Source organism: Mizuhopecten yessoensis, unplaced genomic scaffold (assembly GCF_002113885.1).
Source record: "Mizuhopecten yessoensis strain PY_sf001 unplaced genomic scaffold, ASM211388v2 scaffold2929, whole genome shotgun sequence".
NCBI classification, from domain to species: domain Eukaryota; kingdom Metazoa; phylum Mollusca; class Bivalvia; order Pectinida; family Pectinidae; genus Mizuhopecten; species Mizuhopecten yessoensis.
Window position 1 is genome coordinate 894,977 of NW_018404790.1, and position 23,316 is coordinate 918,292.

General features: G+C 35.7%; 2 protein-coding genes across 3 annotated transcripts; one reads left to right on the top strand and one right to left on the bottom strand.

The window, feature by feature from the left end:
* Nucleotides 1–34: 34 nt before the first annotated feature.
* LOC110446697 (kelch-like protein 12) lies at nt 35–16,588 on the bottom strand. Of its 2 annotated transcripts, XR_002462492.1 has the most exons (13): nt 16,507–16,588; nt 14,336–14,464; nt 12,819–13,040; nt 11,702–11,855; nt 10,054–10,271; nt 9,537–9,686; nt 8,798–8,912; nt 8,548–8,654; nt 7,746–7,938; nt 6,867–7,124; nt 6,120–6,306; nt 2,838–5,848; nt 35–2,741 (listed from the first exon to the last, which is right to left on the bottom strand). XR_002462492.1 is itself a non-coding variant. In XM_021491984.1 (12 exons), exons 3-12 carry the CDS (start codon nt 12,999–13,001, stop codon nt 5,719–5,721), a joined length of 1,695 nt encoding a protein of 564 aa, XP_021347659.1. In that variant the 5' UTR covers nt 13,002–13,040; nt 14,336–14,464; nt 16,507–16,588; the 3' UTR covers nt 35–5,718. The 2 variants fall into 2 exon arrangements, 1 of the variants encoding a protein (XP_021347659.1); XM_021491984.1 differs by having other exon boundaries at nt 35–5,848.
* A 223-nt stretch (nt 16,589–16,811) lies between these two features.
* LOC110446698 (protein fem-1 homolog CG6966-like) lies at nt 16,812–22,697 on the top strand. Its single transcript, XM_021491985.1, has 2 exons — nt 16,812–16,948; nt 18,549–22,697. Exon 2 carries the CDS (start codon nt 18,605–18,607, stop codon nt 20,537–20,539), a length of 1,935 nt encoding a protein of 644 aa, XP_021347660.1. The 5' UTR covers nt 16,812–16,948; nt 18,549–18,604; the 3' UTR covers nt 20,540–22,697.
* Nucleotides 22,698–23,316: the final 619 nt, after the last annotated feature.

Below are 23,316 nucleotides of genomic sequence, written 5' to 3' on the forward strand. Positions count from 1 at the left end.
GATCAGGTCTAGAAATCATCAGGGAACACCAATCTGATTTCATCATAGTTGTCTTTAATCTTCACTTTTATAACAGGTACATAGAATATGTATATAAACAATGTAGTAATTTTGCACAAAAAAGTATTCCAATATGTTTGGTATGGAACCAAACATGATACCTTACCATCCTTCTCTTTCTTACAAAACATCTTCACTATCGGGATTTCCTCCAACTTTTACATATTTCTTAATAAGACCTAATCAACCCCTCTAATGAGTAGTTGTAGAATCTGTTTCTCACTGACCTGGATGTGACTAATTGGATTATGCACAGGTCAGCCAACACCACCACTTATTTACAAAATGGTCATCTCCTAACAATACTTTGCTATAGAGAACACTCAATGTGAAAGCAAATGTTAAATCATGATTATTTGAAATTAAGTACATGTATAATGAAATAAGTTACTTAAAATGTTCCCTATCCAAAGCATGTTGAATTTATCTGCACATTTTATTTTGAATACATCATTCTGTATCTTATCATATGTCAATTACAAAAATTCAAAACACTCATGCACCTACATTTAAGAGACTTGAACAGTTTCAAAAAGCCATGCAAAAATGTACCTAGGAATTTTTTTAAGGATGCCTTTACCAACATTTTGATAAATGGTAATCTTGAGATATTGACAAACTCCACCTTACTGATCATAGGGTTAGCATTACCATGGACGCATTGCATGCTCCTCATGCGATTATTGTTAGTGATAAGCGGAATGTACTGCTGTACCTAACAGTCCATTTCACAGGGTAGAGTAAGTAGATCAAACATCCGTAGCAATGTACAGCTCATAGAGCAGAATCATCATACATGTATATAGCAGTGAGCAGGTAACTTTGATCAGTAGATTGTTGATCTCTTATGAAACCCAACCACCCTGTCATAAGCAGTCAAAACTGGAATATTTCTGCTGATAGCTAATTAACTAAATCATGTTTACAACAATGAATTTGTACAGAAAACCAGGGAACTTTCCCAATTTATCTCTACCATTGATTTGACTTGTCAGGATCTCTGAATTCCAATTGAATAAATTATGATGATACTTGGTCACAATTACCCAAGATAATGGAACACTGGCCCCTGTCTTTAGAATGTTGAATTATTTGCAAAAAAATAATTTCTAGAAACTAATGGGAGATAAGCTAGTAGTAAAATGCAGCTGGGAAAGTCTTCATACAAAACTTAGGGCTACTAGCCAATCTAAGGCAAAGGTTAAGAACACAAAGCTAAGTTGGAAGTTGGAACAACGCCATCAGACAGGCATATATTGTTCTCTTCCTGTGGAATTCTGATGATCTTTTTTTTTTATTAACAATTGTAGCGATATATAGGTATCTTGTGTATTTTTAGCAATAATGGCAACTGAAAATGTATCAAACAGCAGGTACTGAATTTGAATTTACGCATGCATGTTTATTTTACGACATTGGTGAATATAATCATATATGATGTCCCATTAAAGATTAAAATATGCATAATTTGCCTGAATGTATTTCTATAGACTTTGTCTAAAAGAAATGCATGTTTTTTGTCGGGGGAGATAGCTCAAGCTATACTGTTTTTATGACATTGACAGATATCTTTATTCATAGAATGTCTGAAGTTTCTTCAGCCCATTTTCATCCTGAATGCAATTGATCCAAGTTCAGTCAAGTCATAAATTTGTATAACATTTCAATAGATGGAACTATCTGATGTGCAGCAGGCCAAGTTTACGGTGGTTTGAAGTCAATGCCAGTGACTTGCGATATTACAACTTTTCACAGTGTGCCATAGGTTCGCATCCTGTTCTGCAAATCACATATTACCACCCAACCTTCTCCTAAAATAATCCCTACCTCTTCATTATATTCAGGATAAAAAAGGAATAAAAATTAAGGGGAGATAATTCCAGCGTTACATAAAACAAGGCCTGCAAGTTTGGTTGTATTTGATGTTGGGTTGTCTCCCTTTGACAAAATGCACAATTCAATGATATGATCAGTACAGGCATATTATTATTTGATAGTGTTATATGCATATATTTGAAGTACTGGTATGATATGTAAATAGGATGATTTATCCATGCCCGATTAAATTAAAATGAATACGATGCTATAATGTTACTGTAACTGATGAATAGCATTGAAACATAATACAGTAATAAAAACAAAAGATATACTGTAGATACATGTACAAGGCAGGGTAGTGGAACCATCAAATTTCAATCAAATACAAAACATTCAGTATAGATATGACAGTATAATGGTCATGAACGAGCTCTGTGCTGAGATTTTCAGGTACACATTAGCACATGATGAACAAGCTGTCTTCCTGACAGAAATTCCATGCTATCAGGGACTTATATACAAAATTGATAAAATATGTAAGTAAATCAATGCTATATCTTACGACTGATATAATGATCAATGCTACATCTTACGTGTGATATAATGATGAACAGTTTTATAAGCTGGCTCTATTGCAAGTATTACATAGAATAAGCTGATACATTCTGTACAAAAAAAGCTTTCTGCTTCCCATGAAATCATTAAAAAAGTATAAAATATTCAAATTGTGTGATGCACTAATTTGTAAATCTTACTTTATCCACTAATTTCTTAAAGATACCAGGTATGTACATCTTGCATACATTTTCAGTACTTAAGGATCCCTGTCCCACTGACCGGCCCCTTTTCCTGTATACAATTACCTCCCCTTAACTTCCTTTGGATATAACTGCAGCATATTTGGGCCAGTATACTTCCCTTGACCAGGTAGTGTCAGTCAGTTACAGCACTAGTATAACAATCTCAAAGTCCTGGGTTCGAATCCCGGTCTAACACCCCTGGATTTTTGACACTCATAACTCTCTTGTTGATAATTTGTTCATTTCATATTTATTATTTTTCATAAAAGTCCCGCAAGATATGGTTTCTTTTCAGAAATGATCTATCAACGCTATAGACACGCCAGAAAAAAACCCAGTTTCCATTGCAGCCATAGTCACAGTTTTAGCAGTGGCGTGGGAATCCTTAACATTGTAATTGAATTAAATACAATCAATGTGTGACGATTTCTTTTACAACCCCATAGAATCAACACAAGATAGAAGGGTTTACATCATTTCCCAATCTTTTCACAACTGTGTCTCCAAGTACCGTAACACGAGACCATCTACAACCTGAAATCTAGAAAATCTAGGAAGATTTAACACAGCTATGCATACATTACACAGGTAACCTTCATATATTATATAAAGTGAACTCTGGTTCCACGATCAATCTGTATAAAATCAGACCTAAGGTTTTTATATTAAGAGATAATAACCTCGATCTACTACCCCAAAGTTATACATATGGAGCAAATGTGACCCCAGTGTAATATAGCAAGTGTGGATGACCCCAATCTTGGACCCCTACAGTCCGGGTAAATTTAGGCCGGACTAGATGTGAACCATTTTGTTGATATTTAGGAGCAATATATAAGTACTAGAATAACATATCAAAACACTGAAATATTGAGGAAACATTAAAAAAAAATGTTGAATGCACAAAAATGACACATTAATTCTATATAAAATAATTTCACATATTTCAAGAGTTGTAACACATTAATATGATTATTACTTGTTCCCATTACAAGTTTCCTAACCTGTCTAAATAACTCATTATTTTACAACATTTTTGCAATTGTTTTATACTTTGTAAAACAGAAATAGTTTGCTCCATGATTAAACCTCATCACAATCAGGTAGAAAACACAACTACTGTAGCTTTTCTAGATAACTTGAACAAAAAAACAATCAAATAAAAACTCTTTATGGTCGCTTACCCTTTCATCCCTAAGTAACTTTTAAAGTAGATTTCGCCATACATTTATCTGGATGAGTTCATTATGATCTACAGAAGTGAAAGGGTTAGCTGTAATAGAACTTGCTCCAGTAGAGTCCAGTATAGAAAAACCTGCATTAATACATCATTTCTACAACCCTTGTGTTGATCTACAGGTACTGTAATTGACATAGTAAGCACCCTACCCTTCATAGGTGTCCCCTCTCCTTTCTCTGATGAAGTGTCTAGAGTGCTTATTAGGTCAAATACAGCACCTGTGATAAGTCACCACACACCTCGATTATTTACTCAGGCAGATTAAGATTATCATATAATATACAAAGCATACTAATCCAAAGGCAATATACATACAATATTCAGGTAATATCAAAAGTAAAAATAATGGCAGCTGAATGTACTATCTTCAAACAATATTGATCACAGAAATACATCCATTTCTGTAAAATAGATTATGCATATATGAAAGCCACTGTATGGGGGCCCTCCAATGCCTCTACTTTTTACATGAATCATTCCTGGGATACCTTGGTTATCAGTCCATCCTGTGGATCTGACTTGTCTGGGTGTGTACTTCACCCACATACCATGTGGATCTTACATTCATACCTATCATATGTAAATATAATAACACAGGAATGATCCAATTGTAATAAAAGTATTTATATCAGAAATGCAGTTTTATCAAGGAAAATAATATCCTACATAGATAATTTAAAACACCTTTAAACAAACAAGCGGCATATAGAAGGCCTGTATTACTCATCTGAATATAGCAAAACCTTCTCATTACATTTGGGGCTCCATCTCTCTAGACCGAATGATGCTGTGAAGTAAATCTGGGTGAGATCTGTATGAATGTGTTAAACTACATTAATAGGGTTGGTGATATAAATTGATTCCATATAATGACTCGGGAATAAGCCCCAAGGAGCAGGGCTACATTCTGGGGCTAATCTTTCAACAAGTAAACGTATGGTTTCCTGGTATATCTTGAGGATCTCAATAATTTCCGAGTTACTATGCAAAGACTAAGAAAAGTATTTGCACTACTGTCTACATGACATATCCAAATATCAAGGCTCTAACCCTTACTATAATGTTGCTTGGATTGTTTTACCATATTTGACCCATGCGACTTATAAAGTAGGTCAAGGTCATTCATATGAGTAAATTTCATGGCACTCTACCAAAGTTACTTACTCGCCAAATATCAGGACCCTGGGCTTTATGCAATTCAATAAGATTCTTCATTTCACACATTATGGCCCTTTGATCCTAGCAAGCATTCAAAGTTGGCATTTGACCTGAATATTATATGTTAGAAAAATATTAATTTTATGATTCTTTTGATGATGTTGCTTTAAGATTTTAACACATTTGACCCCTGTGACCTTAATAGTAGGTCAAGGTCATTTATATGCAAAAACGTTGCAGCACTCTATCCCAGGAACCTACTGTTTCAATATTAGGACCCTGGCTTTTTCAGTTTTCAAGAAGAAGCCATTCAAAGAACAAAATGGACAAAAAGTACAGACGGATGACTGACCATGTATACTGCACCATACCATAAGCTTATTATCACTTTTTTTTCCATTTCATTTTGTACCATAGCATTTCACCATTGGCTTTGATACATGGTGTAGTAGGAAGCTGGCTCTGTTTTTTTCTGATCAAACCTACATTGAGACTGATAAGTGTAGAATGTATAAGAAGCCAGGCAGGAAGGTTTACTGGGCACCGAGCACATCAAGGTCCGTGTCTATCTGGCAAGTGTGCATCCACCGGATAAGAAGACATCAGGTCTTCCGCTACTGAGGACCTGCCAGGAAACCTGTGTCATAACTTGCGTGCCACGGTTACACCAGCATCACATCTCTGAGTCTTCATGGCACTGTCTAACAGTTCCCATGTCCCTGTGGTCGGGTCGTAACTCTCTACAGTATTCAACAGGGTGTTGCCGTCATAGCTGACCAAAAATGAAACATAATTTGTTTAAAAACCTCAGACTGAAACATTTTAATATTTTACTAGAGCTTTAGATACTTTTTCTTTTTTGTGTACATGTAAGATCCACAAACAAACAATGCAGCTGAATTCCAAAAATGTGAAAATAAAAGTCTCAAAATAAATCTGTTTTATATCTAGTATAGAATGACTGTGTCTTTATATAATTTATTTAAATCAGCATTCATTGTTAGCTTTTTATAAGTCAGTTGGTGTATGAATAATCAACTTACCCCGCTACAACAAACAGCTTCCCTTGTAGTACACAAGCACCCACATAGCACCGAGGTACAATCATGTGTGTGACCGCTGACCAGTGGCCAGTGTGGATGTTGTAGCTCTCGACACTGGCCAGGTGGTCAGTTCCATCATAGCCTCCACAAACATACACAATATCATTGACCACTGCTACTCCAGCACCTGTACCAGAGAACACACAGTCAACTCAACAATCAGGTAATCAAATATAGTCTTTAGTTGCATTCATACAGATGGATTGCTATGATGATCATTTTTTATCACAAAATATCTTCTATCAAAGCCTATGTACCAAATTCTGCAAATTCCATTAATTCGATCAGTAAACTATTTCTCACTTATTTTGATTGTCTGCAAAATGTTGAACTGGAGTGATTATCAAGCATGTATTTCTGATGATTTCTCTCCTACATACATTGTAGNTGGGGGGGGGGGGGGGGGGGGGGGGATCTCCTTCATTCCATATATTCAATGAGGGAGAAAGTGAGTGAAATGCGACTGAAACTTCTTTGCTCAATTTATCTTTCCCTTCAAAAGTATCAAAATAACTCCAAAAAGCGTTCATTTGATTCAGACACACCTGCTTTGATCATTACACACACCCTGCAGTTACTAGGAGATGATTTGACCATAGTTTCGAAATGAGAGAGTCTCCCTCCTAATGAGGGAGGGTTGACAGGTATGCTCCTATGCCAAAAGATTTGTTAAACCATCAGACCAACCTGATCGTCTGGTGGACATTGGTGCAATGTCGGACCATTCCTCCTTAACAGGATCGTAAACCTCTGCCGAGTCCAGCAGGTTGACTCCATCGTAACCTCCGATTCCGTAGATCTTTTCTCCTGCCACAACTAGGCCTGCCCCTTCCCGTCCGACAGCCATGCCGCTGAGGATGTGCCACTGGTTAGTGTGGGGATTGTAACACTCCATACTCGTGTGACGTGTAAACCCATCAAACCCGCCACAAACATAGATCTCGCCTGAAATGTATCAGAAAATATCAGTTTGAATTTAACCACACACATGTACACTTTTGTTTGAGGAACAACACCACAAAAGTTAGACTCTGTAAAACTTTTAAAGTGTTATGAAGTAAATTTTTTCAACCCCATACTTGGATCGTATATAGGTTTACCAACTGGACAGAATCAAAATGGACAAAGCTGGAAGATAAACAGTACATGTATCTAGACAAGAGTTAGACACCAAACCATCTAGTAATTCATGTAAGTAGAAGTTTCACCTTCGAGAGCGCAGATGTTAAAACCCAGTAGGAAAATCCAGGAAAACAATCACATCTGATCTATGTTTCTGACATCACTTTACATGAGGTTCTGTCTTAGAATACTGTGATTATCTTTCTTAATCCAGCCGACACTAATCCTGTTGTCCTTTATATATCCAGCCAGTGTTTTTGGGCACAGATTGTCTATATAAAATTGTTTGTACAGTCCGGTCACTTTTGCTGGTATTCATCCAAATGAAGCCAGAATGTGTATGTGTCAATGAAGTTTAGCTAGCAGGAGTTTGGGATCAGATTTAGTATTACTTAATGACTGCTATCCATTGCTGCAATATGATAACAATATATTAACACCCACCTTTGTACACACAGACCCCTGCTAGTCCCCTCCTGTGAGACATTGGGGCGATAGTCTGCCATGTTGGGTCGTCTGCCGATATATCTAGACACTCGACCGTGTTGAGACGTGACTGGCCATCGTAGCCGCCGATGACATATACCTTCCCTGCTAAAGCGGCGGCGGCTACATATCTCCGTCTCTTTGGCAAGTTCTATACAAATAGGATAAAAGATGAAAATCAGAAACATGTACAATGGAGACTGGAGAATTCAGCAAGGTAGAATGTGATCATAGTTAAATCATGATATATATTTTCTGTGTGTTTTATGTGTTATTGCTGTTGATTTTGATGTTATAGAGCAGTGCATGATAAAAAGGTTACCATATGACCATTTCGATATCCTATAGTCTGTATCAGCCCAAGGGGTCATAGGGCTGATATGGGAGTCTCGGGCTGATACAGAGTAGGATATGGAAATGGTCATACTGTAACCTCTAAATATGACATTCCGACTGGACTTACAGACTAAACAGTCAGGAGAAACTTCTGACTTGGGGTATTATCTGATATCCTGACCTAGGATATGGATTTGCCAGTCATGAGAGAAATACCATTGATTATAAAATTTAAAAAAATGTTTTCATAAATTTGATGCAGCTGATCATTTTTATGCTATTTTGGGTGATGTTAACAATTACGTTAAAACCTTGTTCAGAAACAAGACTTAAGTTGTTGGTCAAGTCTGGAGCCATAGTGTAGTTCACAGGGACTCAACGATGCTCTAAAATTCAATTGTGATTGATTGATTAGGTGCCTTACCGGGAGGCGCTTCCACTCGCCAGACTTAGGGTCATACTGCTCCACTACCTCCACCATGTTCTGGTGGGACCCAAACCCGCCCATCACCACCAGGATATCATCAGTACCTGTAATTCAAATTAATCAGAGTTGTGAGTTTATAAAGATCTTGATTTATCTGAGCTAGGAGCATTTTTTTCAATTTGAATCTGAGTTTGAATTATTGCCCTCTACATTAAGATGACCTGGAAAATGTATATTTATTACACACCTATTCTTGATTTCATTCGTGGTCCAACCATCGTGGACCGTAGGTCAGGTCGTAGGTGAAACTTCTTGGCCTCGTCTAGCAGATCCCTGCATTCATGGCTTCTCTTTATCAGTGGCTGGAAGTATTTAATGGTTCAATAAAGTAATACAAAAGTTATTATATAAGCCACATGTAAGTGACAGTATAAAAATCTAACCTATTATAGTAATGACCTTGAACTTAAGGCCTGAAAGAGGAACAAATGTATGCCTCGTCAAATAATCTCTGGTATATATGTCATTCTGAAAATTGGTGATGAGCTAGTGATTTAAAATTATGATATTGTTACACTGAAGTAAGAATCCATAAAATGCCACGTTTTTATTGTCTAATTTCAATAAGCAGTAACAATGTACATATGACCTTGACAAGAAATGAGGATTTTCTCCATAATATGTAAATGTGAACATCGAGAAAGGCTGAGGCATCCTTGTATTGACATACTGCCCAAACTAGCAGCTTAAGTCCCCAATCATCCAAAATAATGTCTCTTCAGGAAATGTATCCATACCTTGCCATTCACTTTGTGAGTGATACACAGAATCATGACCATGTAAGATGGTAACAGAATAACATTTTATGTGGCAGTACATCATCTAATGATAAAATAAACAGAACAGTATGGAACCAAACAGTCTTAGTTATTAAGTTAACAGTAATATGTCTTACTGAAGAATGAGCAAAAAACCTGTATACACACCTCATCATCAACAACATCAGTGATAAATCTGGCCGACAACATGGCTAGTCTCACATGCTGCAGAAGCTGGGCCAGATACTCCTTACGACTGTCAGGGTCGTATTTCACCCACGTCATCACAGCACTAAACACTGGCTCTTCAGAATTTACCTGAAACGTAACAGAAATGACCAATTTAATTTAATGGATACATTAGGTGACTTACCCTTTAATTATTGGACTACGATTTTGTAAATATTTGGTAATCCCCTTTTTATGGCCAATCTGCCTCACTATGAAGAGGTGCATGTCGTTATTATAACACAGCACTTGATGTTAATACATACTTAATAAATAAGAACAAGAGTTAATTTGAAGTATACGTGGCAGTATATTAGCTGGTGGAATACAGATAGCTCACCTGCATTGCATTATGCAATACTATACTATAATTTATCATTTTAATAGGTTGTCTTTTCTTGGATTTTAAAACATTGTTAGTTTTTAATCACACATGTAAAATGTGTTGTGATTTTACCTGTAGTTCGTCACTCTTGATCAGGGACTTGACTTGTTCCAGGGGAAGGTTTCTATATTCCTCCTGCACGAGAACCTCTTCAAAATGTTTGAGACCGAAGGACTCAGCAGCAGCGAGCAACAGGTCACAGGAATGTTGTTCAGCAAACACTTTAATTCCTAGGCAGTTAGTACAGTCAAGCTGCTTCTCCAGGAACGAACAGCACGCTTGTTTAACTCCTACGTATCACAAAAAAATACTTAACATTTAAATTGAGAAACTTTGAGTACTGGACTCTATTCTGTTCTAATATATTTTCAGCAGACTTTGGGAAAGTTTTCCACTTGCAAAACATTATTGCCTTATTTGCTTAAAAATACCAAACTGATTACAAAATGTAGTACATGTCACCTTCATGACAATGCACCCTGATTTAACTTAATAACCTTATAACAATCACAAATAAATATCAAATTGTTAATGAATGCATTATGCCGATAACAATATACCAATTTCTGATGCCTATAACAATATTTCTATCAATAAATTCCATTTCAAAATACTGATAAATATATTTCTTACATGATTTCCAAGTCATAACCATTGTATGATGTCTGGTCAACAACACATTAATGAAAGTCACATTCCATAATATACGACAGAACCAACATGGAATCTGTCCCTCTTCTGATTTTTAAGTTGCCCAACAAATGCATGTCCCCACTCAAGCTGTGATGGCCACATCTAACCCCAAGGAGGTGAAAGATTCTTTTAGTATATTCACTTATAATTTGTAGAAAACAGCCTTTTATGTATTTACTTGTATGCTGTAGGAAGCAATATTATATGTACCTACCTGTTTGTATGAAACACAGTTGTATTTACTTATCTGCAATTTGTAGAAGACAGCCTTATATGTACTTACCTGTAATTTGTAGAAGACAGCCTTTTACATGTATGTACTTACCTGTAATTTGTATAAGACACTGTTGTATTTACTTACCTGTAAGTTGTAGAAGACAGCCTTGTATGTACTTACCTGTAAGTTGTAGAAGACAGCCTTGTATGTACTCACCTGTAAGTTGTAGAAGACAGCCTTGTACATGCATGTACTTACCTGTAATTTGTATAAGACACTGTTGTATTTACTTAGCTGTGATTTGTACAAGACACTGTTGAATTTACTTACCTGTAAGTTGTAGAAGACAACCTTGTATGTACTTACCTGTAATTTGTAGAAGACAGCAGTGTATGTACTTACCTGCAATTTGTAGAAGACAGCCTTGTACATACATGTACTTACCTGTAATTTGTATAAGACACTGTTGTATTTACTTACCTGTAATTTGTACAAGACACCGTTGTATTTACTTACCTGTAAGTTGTAGAAGACAGCCTTGTACATGTATGTACTTACCTGTAAGTTTTAGACGACAGCCTTGTATGTATTTACCTGTAATTTGTATAAGACACTGTTGTATTTACTTACCTGTAATTTGTAGAAGACACTGTTGTATTTACTTACCTGTAATTTGTATAAGACACTGTTGTATTTACTTACCTGTAAGTTGTAGTAGACAGCCTTGTATGTACTTACCTGTAATTTGTATAAGACACTGTTGTATTTACTTACCTGTAATTTGTAGAAGACACTGTTGTATTTACTTACCTGTAAGTTGTAGAAGACAGGCCGCAGGCAGTAGTTCTTGGACATTTTCCACACTCACGTTGACAGTCTCTGTGTACACAAAGTCCAACAACACCTCCATCACACTACCAGAGATCTCATGTAGCTCAATGATCTGTTTGTCCTTCTCCGACATCTAAACAATCATATACAATATGTTTACAACAATAAATACCGTTGATACTATTAACTTTTTGTTATTCTGTTCAGTGAAGAACATCCATAATTATTAAAAACAAGTCTTGATAAAAAAAAATGGTGCCGTGTCTTCATCATTTGGCCATTACTACTACAACTGTCAGGAATTCCAGCCAATGTTTTTCTATAAACAACTGTCTCTGAGTCAGTATTACAGGAAATTTTACTATTGAGACCCTTTTAGCTGGGCTTTTCAGGTTTTTTCTATCAACCACCCCTCTTGAAAATAGGGAAAATATATTTGCTATTGGTAAACTTGCATGAAATGGGGAAAATGTTTTTCATTTTTTCCTTCTGTATATTAACATTTACACAAGTGAGTGCCACAAAATTTTAAACAAATAAACTTATAGTTGTTCTAAAGAAAATATCTTTATAAAGGTGTTCTCATTTTCAACATTTGCTAATAAAACAAACTTCGGAAATTTTCATGTAAAGGGAAAATATGGCAAAATTTTTCGAAGGGAATACAGTCTGATGAAGGTGGCAGAACATATATCGTTCCAGTCATCAAAACGTCACACATAAATATTCACTGGTTGTGCTGTATGAACCTGAGTACAATATTTACCAACACGAGGAAGAAAATGTATAGAAATAGGGAACAACCTATTATGGTCACCAAATCAGCTTGAATGCTATACATGTTCAAGCAGAAACAAAGTACTTAGATTTATATATGTGTTCTGTCAATATCATTAAAATCAGATGTTAATAAAAAATACCTACGGCTATTTTTCATGTGGTACTTGATAATGAACAGCTGTATTTATTCAGATTGGTGTTCTGTACATATACTCTGATAGGGTAAATAACATTCAGTACAGAAATTAAAACTATTTTCATTTAGTTTTATATGAAAAAGTAGTGTCCTATACATTAAATACAAGTAACTTTGTACCTCATTGGTAAACATAGCACAGAAGTAATCGCTACACGCCGCCAAAACGATGCGATGTCCAGGAAAGTCTCGACCCTCCACACGCAGAATGACATCACACAACTTGTTGACCTTGCGAAGGTTGTTCATGGTCGTAAGGATGGATTTAGCATGGCTGTCTGTGAAAATCTGTCGGTCCAACATGATGCTGTTAGGGTAAATATTACCACAGACAAGACCAACCTGGAGGGGAAATAACAAAATTCAAAATAATATATTATAAAGATAATACACCGCTTACTATCTGATCTGAAGTTGCCAAGACAAATGGCTACATATTTTATCTTAAAGATATCTTTAAGATATTTGAATTAAACGAAATATGCTTCAATTACATCAACGTCCATTGACTGCTAAACAAATAAGGTAAAGCCAAATAATTTTGGTAGGCAACCAAAATTGTTATGTTCATATTTAACATCTGTCCTCTAATAGTAACATGTCCTCTAATATATACATCTGTCCTCTAATATTTACATGTCCTCTAATATTTACATCTGTCCTCTGATATTAACATCTGTCCTCTAATAGTAACATCTGTCCTCTAATATTTACATCTGTCCTCTAATAGTAACATCTGTCCTCTATTATTTACATCTGTCCTCTATTATTTACATCTGTCCTCTAATATTTACATCTGTCCTCTAATATTTACATCGGTCCTCTATTATTTACATCTGTCCTCTAATATTACATTGGTCCTCTATTATTTACATCTGTCCTCCAATAGTAACATGTCCTTTTATAATTACACCTGCCCTTTAAAATTTACATCTGTCTCCAATAGTAACATCTGTCCTCTAATAGTAACATCTGTCCTTTAATAGTAACATCTGTCCTCTCATATATACATATGTCCTCTAATATTTACATCTGTCCTCTAATATTAACATCTGTCCTCTAATATTTACATCTGTCCTCTAATATTAACAAATACCTTCTAATATTTTCATTTCCCTCCAATATTTATACCTGGCCTCTAATATTTACATCTGTCCTCTATTATTTACATCTGTCTTCTAATATTTACTTGTCCTCTAATATTAACATCTGTCCTCTAATATTCACATCTGTCCTCTAATATTAACAAATACCCTCTAATATTTTCATTTGCCCTCTAATATTTATACCTGGCCTCTAATATTTACATCTGTCCTCTATTATTTAAATCTGTCCTCTAATAGTAACATCTGTCCTCCAACAGTAACATCTTTCCTATAATAGTAACATATGTCCTCTAATAGTAACATGTCTTTTAATAGTAACATATGTCCTCTAATAGTAACATGTCTTTTAATAGTAACATATGTCCTCTAATAGTAACATGTCTTTTAATAGTAACATCTGTCCTCTAATATTTACATCTAGCCATTTATATTAACATCTCAACTTGCATATCAAATTTAGAATCATTGCAAATCATTCATAATACAAAAAAAACGCCACACATTATATATAATAAATTACCGAAATGTTACCTATGCCTTTATTCTGGTTCTCTGTTTTATGTTTGATACCATGTACAAGTACACAGAGGCACATGCTGGACAAGTCATGCTTCAGCTGGCTGTCACATTTTCTATTTGACTGCAACAGTCCTATAAGATCTGAAATATCAAAATAACAACATTACATACAGGGCTTTCAGTAGATACTTGAAAGTACATTTTTGTCTCTCAAAATCTAGCTAGGATTCATGGGTTTGAAAGGACATGTCTATCTGATGGGATGTGTTAGGATCCGGGTCGTTTCGTCCAAAATCCAGAATATAATTATACAATTTAAAGTTATAAATATCAGTTGAAATTTCTTCAATGATTTTAAAAAGCTTACTTTTTTCATGTTTCACCACAGAACTAGATCTAAGTTCGTGGATTCACTAGCAAATGTCTTGTCGAAAGAATTTCATGCTAGAGTCTACAGTAGTGTATGTGCAGATCTGGTCTACCATGTAAAAATCTAACGAGCCTTATACAAAAAAAGCTAAGGGAGACCTAGAGTAACTTCAAGTTAGACTATGTTAGCCATTAACACAACTAAACAGCCATTTATACCCCCTCCCAGGACAAATTAAAATCACCCTTATTTTTTTAGGGCAAAACGACCCAGGGCGAACAGGATGTAGCTAGGGCGAAACGTTCTGACACCATGTGATTTGACTTCTGAAATGGTGAAATGTTATAGGCCAACTGAAAGACATGTGTGAAAGAAGAAATATTTTACTTACATTGCTGGTGGGTTTGCCTTTGATGTACAAAATAATCCCTAACTTACATCTGCATAGGAATGAAAGGTTGGTAAAAATAGTTAAAAACAATATGAATCTATAATATTTCTGACACCAATGCAGCCAGAATTTGTATGTTCTTGTTGAGTTCCTGAACTGTCGAAGCAATGCAACATGCCCGATCCACCCACAGGGGTTCATTACAAATGTCTGAAATCGCATATACTATATACTATAGAATCAGAGACGTACAATACATATTATACGTCTCTGATAGAATGAAGTATAGTATATATGAATGCTAGTCATTTCGGTAACAGGTCGTATCGGTAACAATTAGTCTTTTCGTGTGTCCCGAAGACGTTTTGGGACATAACACAGGATGTTTCGGGACTTAATCAAGTTGTTTCGGGACATATACAAATTTTCACTTATAAATTACATTTCCCTCCCGTTTCATATAAAGCCCTGTAAATACACAAATATGGTTTTAGACTATGACCTGTGTCACAACCTACCAGTCCTGTACTTGGGATCATTAGTGTTACCAGATTACTAGAGCTTGAGGGATACCTTTACCCGATTGACAGTGTGTTGTTACCTGGTGAAACTAATATCTGAAATTTAACATTCAATTTCTTTCGTTATCGATAGGTTCCTTGTTTCATATTGTAATAATATTATTTCAATTCATTCTATCCTCCATTATTGACATTAATAGACGAATGAGTTAACATTGATTTTAACAATGTTTTAAGCATTTTTTTGCTATATATATGAATTTTACGAAAGTAAAAACGTGAAATATGTAGATAACGTTTTAGACATGTGAATCAATTCATTAAAACCAGGAATATGTTTTGAACAATGTTTTTATGTTGTGTCTGTGAATATTATATATATTACTTCATGTAACAGTAAATGGATGACGCCAGAAGGCTATGACACATTGTAATAACTTTTACCCAATCCATTGTTCAAATTTATTTGTCGATAAAATATGTTTACAGAATAAAGACAATGGTATTTACAGAGAGGAAAACAATGAAAAATCCCGAAACGACTTTTGACATGTCCCAAAACGACCCGAAAAATGTCACGAACAACTTGTTACCGAAACGACCAGAGACCGTATACATGTATGTGTATTTCAGACATTTGTAACGAACCCCTGTGATCCACCCGTGACTCAAAGAGGTACGGTTTAATTTTTATCTGAGGCCCCCTTGTTTAAGGAGGCCTCATGATCAGATATAAATTGATAAATTGAACCATCATACCATGCCCCTGTGCGTGACTCAAGAATTTGGGGAACAGAGCTGAAATTGCAAGTCAAATATTGCTCAAAACATTACCCACAAGTCAAATACATACTAACCAATCACATACGATTTTTACATCGACAACTTAACTTTTAATTACCTATAATAAGTAATAGCACAGGAGGCAATATGCATGCGATTCCACCTGCAAATCTTCTTGTTGACGTTTTTGTGACAATCGGAAATGCAGCAGAGTTAGTAAAATTAAAGTAGGAAAAGTATCCGGAATCATAAATAGAAGAGCTCGATAATTAATTTCTTCATTAATATTGAAGTCATATTCATAATGTATTTAAAGAAAAAATTTAAATGATAAAAATCTGATAAAATCAGCATACATGACAACATTTTGTTAAAAATAAAGATTACTCTATCGTCTATCAATAGGGCCGGCCATGCATCTTTAATTTTGGAATTTCCATATGCATAGCATTTCGTAACGAATGTGAAAGAGCGAATGACCAACAGTCCTTCTGTTTGGACACATATATTGCTGGCGAGTTACATAGGACAATACACCATGCTTGAATGATAACCTACAAGTAAGTTACGGCGGATTGTTTCTTACGAAAATATGACAGACCAGAAGGAAGAAATTATTAATTTGCACTTCCAAGTCCTAGCTCTTAGGCTACACAGCTTTTATATTCAGCTCTCATTCCGATGATGACAGGATTCACATTGATGATTCTGTTTAAGCTTATCCAATTTTTGACTATCGTTACGTATAATATGAAATCGTAAGAAATGTGATTTGCCTTCTGTGTAATATTTATTCTATCTCTTAGGTTGAATTATCTCCCCTGTGTATATTTTAAGGCTACTTGTCCCATGTGTGTAGAAAAAAATATCATTCGATTCCGAATACGCGTGTAAGTTAACAGAATATTTTTATATTTGTATAATAGCTGAACTTTTCTCACATATGAAGTCAGTATATGATATTTATCTTGTGAAATATTTCTATCCGTGTATATTTACACCCACACCTCTGCCAATGGCTTAGTTCACATTGTTAGCCTCTGATCATATGTGACAGTATTCATCATGAGCAGTCAAACCGTACAATATAGTAGGGTAGGACAAGATCGACTTTTTATAATCAACCTCATGTACATCAATCTTTTCAAGTTTTGTAAGGGCCATCACACAAAAAGATTTTTTATTGTTTTCAAAAAACACTTAGACTTTTAAGTTATGTGGAAGAAATCTCTTACACTCATCATGGACTGAACATGTGCTTACAACTTGGTTTTTTAATGTTGTGTACATAGATAGTTTTGTGTTGAAAATTGTCTTAAATACAGTGACATAATATCTCGGAAAAACAATATATTATATATAAAGTTTTTAATTAATTGAATATGTAAAAAAAATCTGCAAGGTGTAAAACCCTTAGAAAAAATAAATCAAGCCTTTGCCTTGGTTCTTGGCATTTAGCCGTGGACAGAGATGTCAGTGAGTGTACAAAACAACTCTGGGTAGAGATTGGTGTAAAATTTACATATAAACGTGGCATAGTGCTAGTTGCCAACCTTATAATTTGTTTATTGATACAAAATCTAAAGATGTTTGAAAAGTTCTTGCAATTATCCATATTTGACAAAGTAATGTTTATTTCTGGTATGAAGGCAAATCAGTAATATGCCAACTTTGTCAAAGTGCAAGATTAGTAAAGTTTTAGTGGGACATTTGTTGCTACCGTAATACCCACTCATCAGATATGCAGTCGGGACCTGCACACCAGTGTTTTTGCATAATGTTGAAACAGCCTTCAGATATCAGTGTTCACCCGAAAGTACACATGCCCCCTATCAAGTGTCTTGACAATGACATATAAGAATGATTTTTCACCTAATTTCATTAAAAAAATATATATTTTTTCTCTGCTAATATCTGACATCATTTACTTGTTTGCCATAAAAGGCATTACAATTATACCAATAAACTAAATATCTAAATCAACTTTAGAAAACACAAATTAAGTATTGGTCATCATACAATTCCCCATTCCAAAGGAGGTAAAATTCCCCTAAATACTGAAGAAATCATTGCAATAGGTCTATAAACTTTTGTTCTATGCCTTGGTATTGATTTGAGTTAATTGTTATTAATGTGTTTTCATTTTTTTATATGTTTCAGATGCATCAATAGTTCTTATAATTTCGTGGATATGACACCCAGGATAAAGCTCTGAAATGGCTTCTGAACATAGCTATAACAAGATTGTATACACAGTCCATAGTCTGATAGAAAAGGGAGATTTGATCAAACTGAAAAAGTTATTACGGGACAAGACCTCGGAAGAAAAGAAAACTATTGTTAATGAAAAATTTAAAAACAATACTGCCCTCTTTAGTTCTTGTTTTCGAGGGAAACTTGACATAGTTCGTTACCTACTAGACAACTGTAAACCAGACTTGGAAGCCACTGGCACACACATAGTAGAGGAGGACGAACATTCTGAACATATCGTGCCACCAATATGGAGTGCTGCAATTTCTAATAAGTTAGATATTGCAAAAGCACTAATAGAGAAAGGGGCAAGTGTGCATGGATGTTCAGATACAAAGTCCACAGCTGTAAGAGCAGCTTGTTATAGCAATAATGTGGAAATGGTCAGATACCTTGTGGAACACGGAGCCGATGTCAACATCCCGAACAAAAATGGTGCAACATGTCTGATGAACGCAATAGAATGCAAGGAACTTTGCGAATTTCTCATTCAATCTGGTTCAAATGTAAATGCACAAGAAACGGGGAGAGATAGGTTGACTGCATTACATTATGCTGTTAACTACCAAAAGCTTGATACGATTAAAGTTTTATTACAGCATGGTGCCGATGTGAATTTGAAAACAATCGATGGGATATCACCTGTTCTATTGGCTGCCCTTCTTAATCTGGAAGTCATTACAACCTTTTTCACCAACAATGACGATCTGCCAATTCCCATTGAGGATAAGATAAATGCCACTGAACTGTTAGGTGCCAAAGCTGTGGACTATTCAGAATATAATGAGGCAAAGGAGTGGTGGAACCATGGCATACAGATGAGAGAACAACATCAGATACCAAAACAGTTACCGGACCGCAAGGCTATTTATGGGGATGCAAAGGAACCAGAAACAAGGTATGAACTGAGCCGTCACGAAACCACATCATTAAACATGTATCTACTTGCAGCTCTTGTAAAGGAGAGGATACTTGGACCCTTGAACCAGGATTCACTTCTTGGTGCTATTCAGTATGGCTGGGAACTCCGTGGGTCAGGGAAATTTCGAAAGGCACTGAACATAATCTTGTATTGCTACAATGGATACAGGGTAAAGGAGTGGTATTTACTGGACAACTGTCTTATTGCCATATCTCAGGTGCTGAATCTGACAGCTCTGATACTGAAGGAGGAGGAGAACGAAGCTAAAACAGATGAACACTTTAACAGCATGTCCGACTTTCTCCGTAAACTGGTAGACCATTTGATGAAGGCGACGCCAGTGCAGAAGGCGAAATCTTCCCTTCGGGACGAGAAACGTAACTACCAGCAGTTAATGCTGCTACTGTTGGATTGTGTTTCTCTGTTGATCCACGTTGTACCAGATGAGAACAGTTTCGAAGACATCAGTATTGTATTGAAAACAGTTCTGAAGTACGACCCTCGGGGTCTTCAGAGACAGACTTTGCTTCATATGGCTGTTGACACATCTACAACGAAGAGATTGTATGAATCAGGAGGACTGAGTGCAATCAGAGATGAAGCCGCCTTGGTCAGGACTCTGCTAGAATGTGGAGCGCAGGTCAACGCTGGGGATACAAATCAGAACTCGCCATTGTACTGCCATATCAAGGTCATTGGTGGCATCGGCGTGATACACCAACGGAACATCCTGGACCTGCTCCTAGAGCACGGCGCACACGTGGACATGTGTAATGACGTTGGAGAGACTCCTCTTGGCATTTCCAAACACAACTTTGTAACTCTTCATGAAGTCAAGCATACTAAACTCCAGTGCTTAGCGGCCAATATCATCAACAAATTTAACATTCCTTTCAGATTTGATATACCAGTTAATCTGATAAGATTTGTGGAGATGCACGGAGCACAGTCAAATATCAAACAAGTTCATATGTGATCAAAAAAAATAGTCTTGGTGAGAGGAATTGGAATGTTTAAAGGGGTTTTAGTTGCAAGTGTTGCATTGTTTTATCTTTGCTCATGTCTATCAGCTACTTGCCCTACGTTGGAATGCTAAAACAACGGATTATCTGCAAGATTTGAAGTGCAGAGTTACGATTCTGACCACATTTGTGCATTTAATTACACAAATGTAATCGTTCCGTAGACAGACAAAATTTACCATCAACATCTTGTAGTTAAAGCATGCTCTTAATATGTTTATTCGCCGCGAACTCTCTGAAAGTGTCGTCCAAAAATAGAGGCTCAGATTCCAATTTACTATCCTGAACGCCATCAATTAGTATGATGTCTTGGCGGGTGTAACACACTCTTGAGTACTTCCGTATGAAGCTGAACGTTATTTTTCAACTTACTAGTAATCTAACATTTTTTTTTGTATCATATTTCTTTTGTTTGTTCGGTATTTTTCTAGTCTCTTATACTTTGTATGCTTAAATCTCATCGATTTTATCAATTGTAGTCCTCGGTCGAGTTAAACGAATTACTCGAAAAAGTACACGTTTGCCATATAATACACTCTTGGCAATAAGGGAGTCTGGATCTATCAACACTATCGAGAGTACACCTGATTCTGTGTGCCAAATTGCATTAAAATTAGACGAAAAACGATTTGGAACATATTAAAAAAAGACAGTAGCATTGAATCCAATTGGAACTGACATAACACAAAAGACTGGTATCAAGTCACTCTACATGCAGATGCAATAGTTCATAGGGTTCAGATGTGAAATTCAAAATTTTGAAGCGATTATTTCCATCATATTGATATATTTTCTCAAAGATATGTTTAAGATATTGGAAAACGTTGGAGTTGCCTCTTCATTAAAAGCTGCATTTTGAGACGTACATTATGGATTCTGTCAAAACGTGAAATAAATGTGCCAAATGACAACGATAACTAACAACCTGTTAATTAGAGATATATTATTGTATTTAATCTGCAATGTCCGATACATGTACTGTGTTTACTAATGCCACAATGTAATACATATATTTCTAAATATATCAAACGAATTTTCCCTGTATTTATGCATTTGAAGTAACACTGTCTACATTTCCTACCTTGCTATTTTTACGTATTAAGATTAAAACATTTGTTCACAGAGTTTTGTGTATAATTCAACCACTTGTGATAAATATGGATTTATATTTATTTTTTGGACATATGGATTTTCTGATTATGAGATTGAAGCTTTGACTAATGCATGGTGTCCTTAAATAAAATATCTTTTAGAAATCCTGATTTTATTTGTCTACGCACCTCAAATATGCGAATATGATATGAATTTTCATAGTGCACTTTTAATCCCTATTCTGATTTTACCTACCCTACGTGTTGCCAAAATGGTGGCAACTCCTGTTGAACGTCACTCCGGGTTTCCATGTGTTGTTGCAAAAGTTTCAGATCAGTCGGTTTTCGTCTCCATCTTTTTTTCATTTGGGAGTAAGAAATGTATTTTTGTTTGTTTTTGTTTTACTCTTTCCTCAATTTCTGCCCCCCCCCCCCCCTTCGAAATGCCTTTTACTGCCTCCCCTCCCCCCTTTTCGGTAAAACAATGTCTTTAACTGACCACCACCACCACCACCACCACACACAGGAACAGCACTGTGAAATATATGCATTTCGATTTTACGAACACTAAATACATGCTATAAGTCAGGGAGGAGTCTGGGAGAGAAGTCATTACGACGTAAACATGTGACTAAAGTTGTTTCTTAGAAATAATGCGAATAGTCGAACTGATCAAGTGACTAAATTATATTGAAATAATTTAAAAGTTGTAAGACGTCCGAAGCATTTGCTGCTGCTAGCAAAACCGAATTATTTTCGCTTGTACTTGAGGAAATAAAAGCTAACGCAGTGTCGCAATTTCGAAATTGATGTGTATGCATTGTTCCTTGACTAAACTATTTTGTCGTGTTGATTTTGCAGATTCATAGTTTCGAGACATTTTTTACGAACATTACCCTGTTTCAAATGTACAGTGGTTAAAAAAGATACGCTGCTTTAACAAGGTTATGGACCGTTTTCTAAACATTTTCTTCAGGTTGGTAAGTATGGATTGTGAAAAGTTCTTTTTACACAACCAATACAATTTTCTATGTGACGTTTCGATGACCTGTACGATATGTACATTGTCACATTCATCAGACAAATGACCAGTGAAACGTATGCACACAAAGGTGTAAGATGTGAACGAGTTGTCCAAAAAAATCGATGTCGATTCGGCTACGTACGCTGTAAGCGGATGTACCAGGTTATGGACCGTAGACAGAGCATGCGCAGCTTATTATTTGATATATCGTTAATATTTTCACGATGTATTTTTTCGTAAATAGATATGTTCATGGCGTTGCTTCTGGATAAACGTTGTTTTTTTTTTTATCGTGAAATAATTGTTGGTTATTCATGTAAACATATATCCACAAGTTGTTTGACTGGTATGAATGTATCATACATAATGAGAATTTTGATATTTACTGATTCATAAATTGTAATAAAAGAAAATGAACGCTCTTGAATTTTTAGTGAAATATTTACTTGACAACAAATGCCAATTAGTCAACATACAGTATCAGGTTTTTTCAGGATAAAAAAGTCGTATCTTAAACTTGAAGTTTTCCTCATGACATGTACCACACAGAGTGGGTTTCCTACACAATGCGTCTCTCAATGTTGCGCGTGTTCGTCCTCGAAACTCCAGTGGTTAC

What these genes read in the sequence shown, in the direction of transcription:
- LOC110446697 (XM_021491984.1), bottom strand. Translation starts at nt 13,001, where the DNA reads ATGTTGGACCGACAGATTTTCACAGACAGCCATGCTAAATCCATCCTT. An exon ending in CTGTCTTCTACAACTTACAG is followed by an intron (nt 10,272 to 11,701) that starts GTAAGTAAATAC and finishes TGTGATACGTAG; the next exon opens with GAGTTAAACAAGCGTGCTGT. An exon ending in AATGTCCACCAGACGATCAG is followed by an intron (nt 6,307 to 6,866) that starts GTTGGTCTGATG and finishes TCTCTGGTACAG; the next exon opens with GTGCTGGAGTAGCAGTGGTC.
- LOC110446698 (XM_021491985.1), top strand. Translation starts at nt 18,605, where the DNA reads ATGGCTTCTGAACATAGCTATAACAAGATTGTATACACAGTCCATAGT.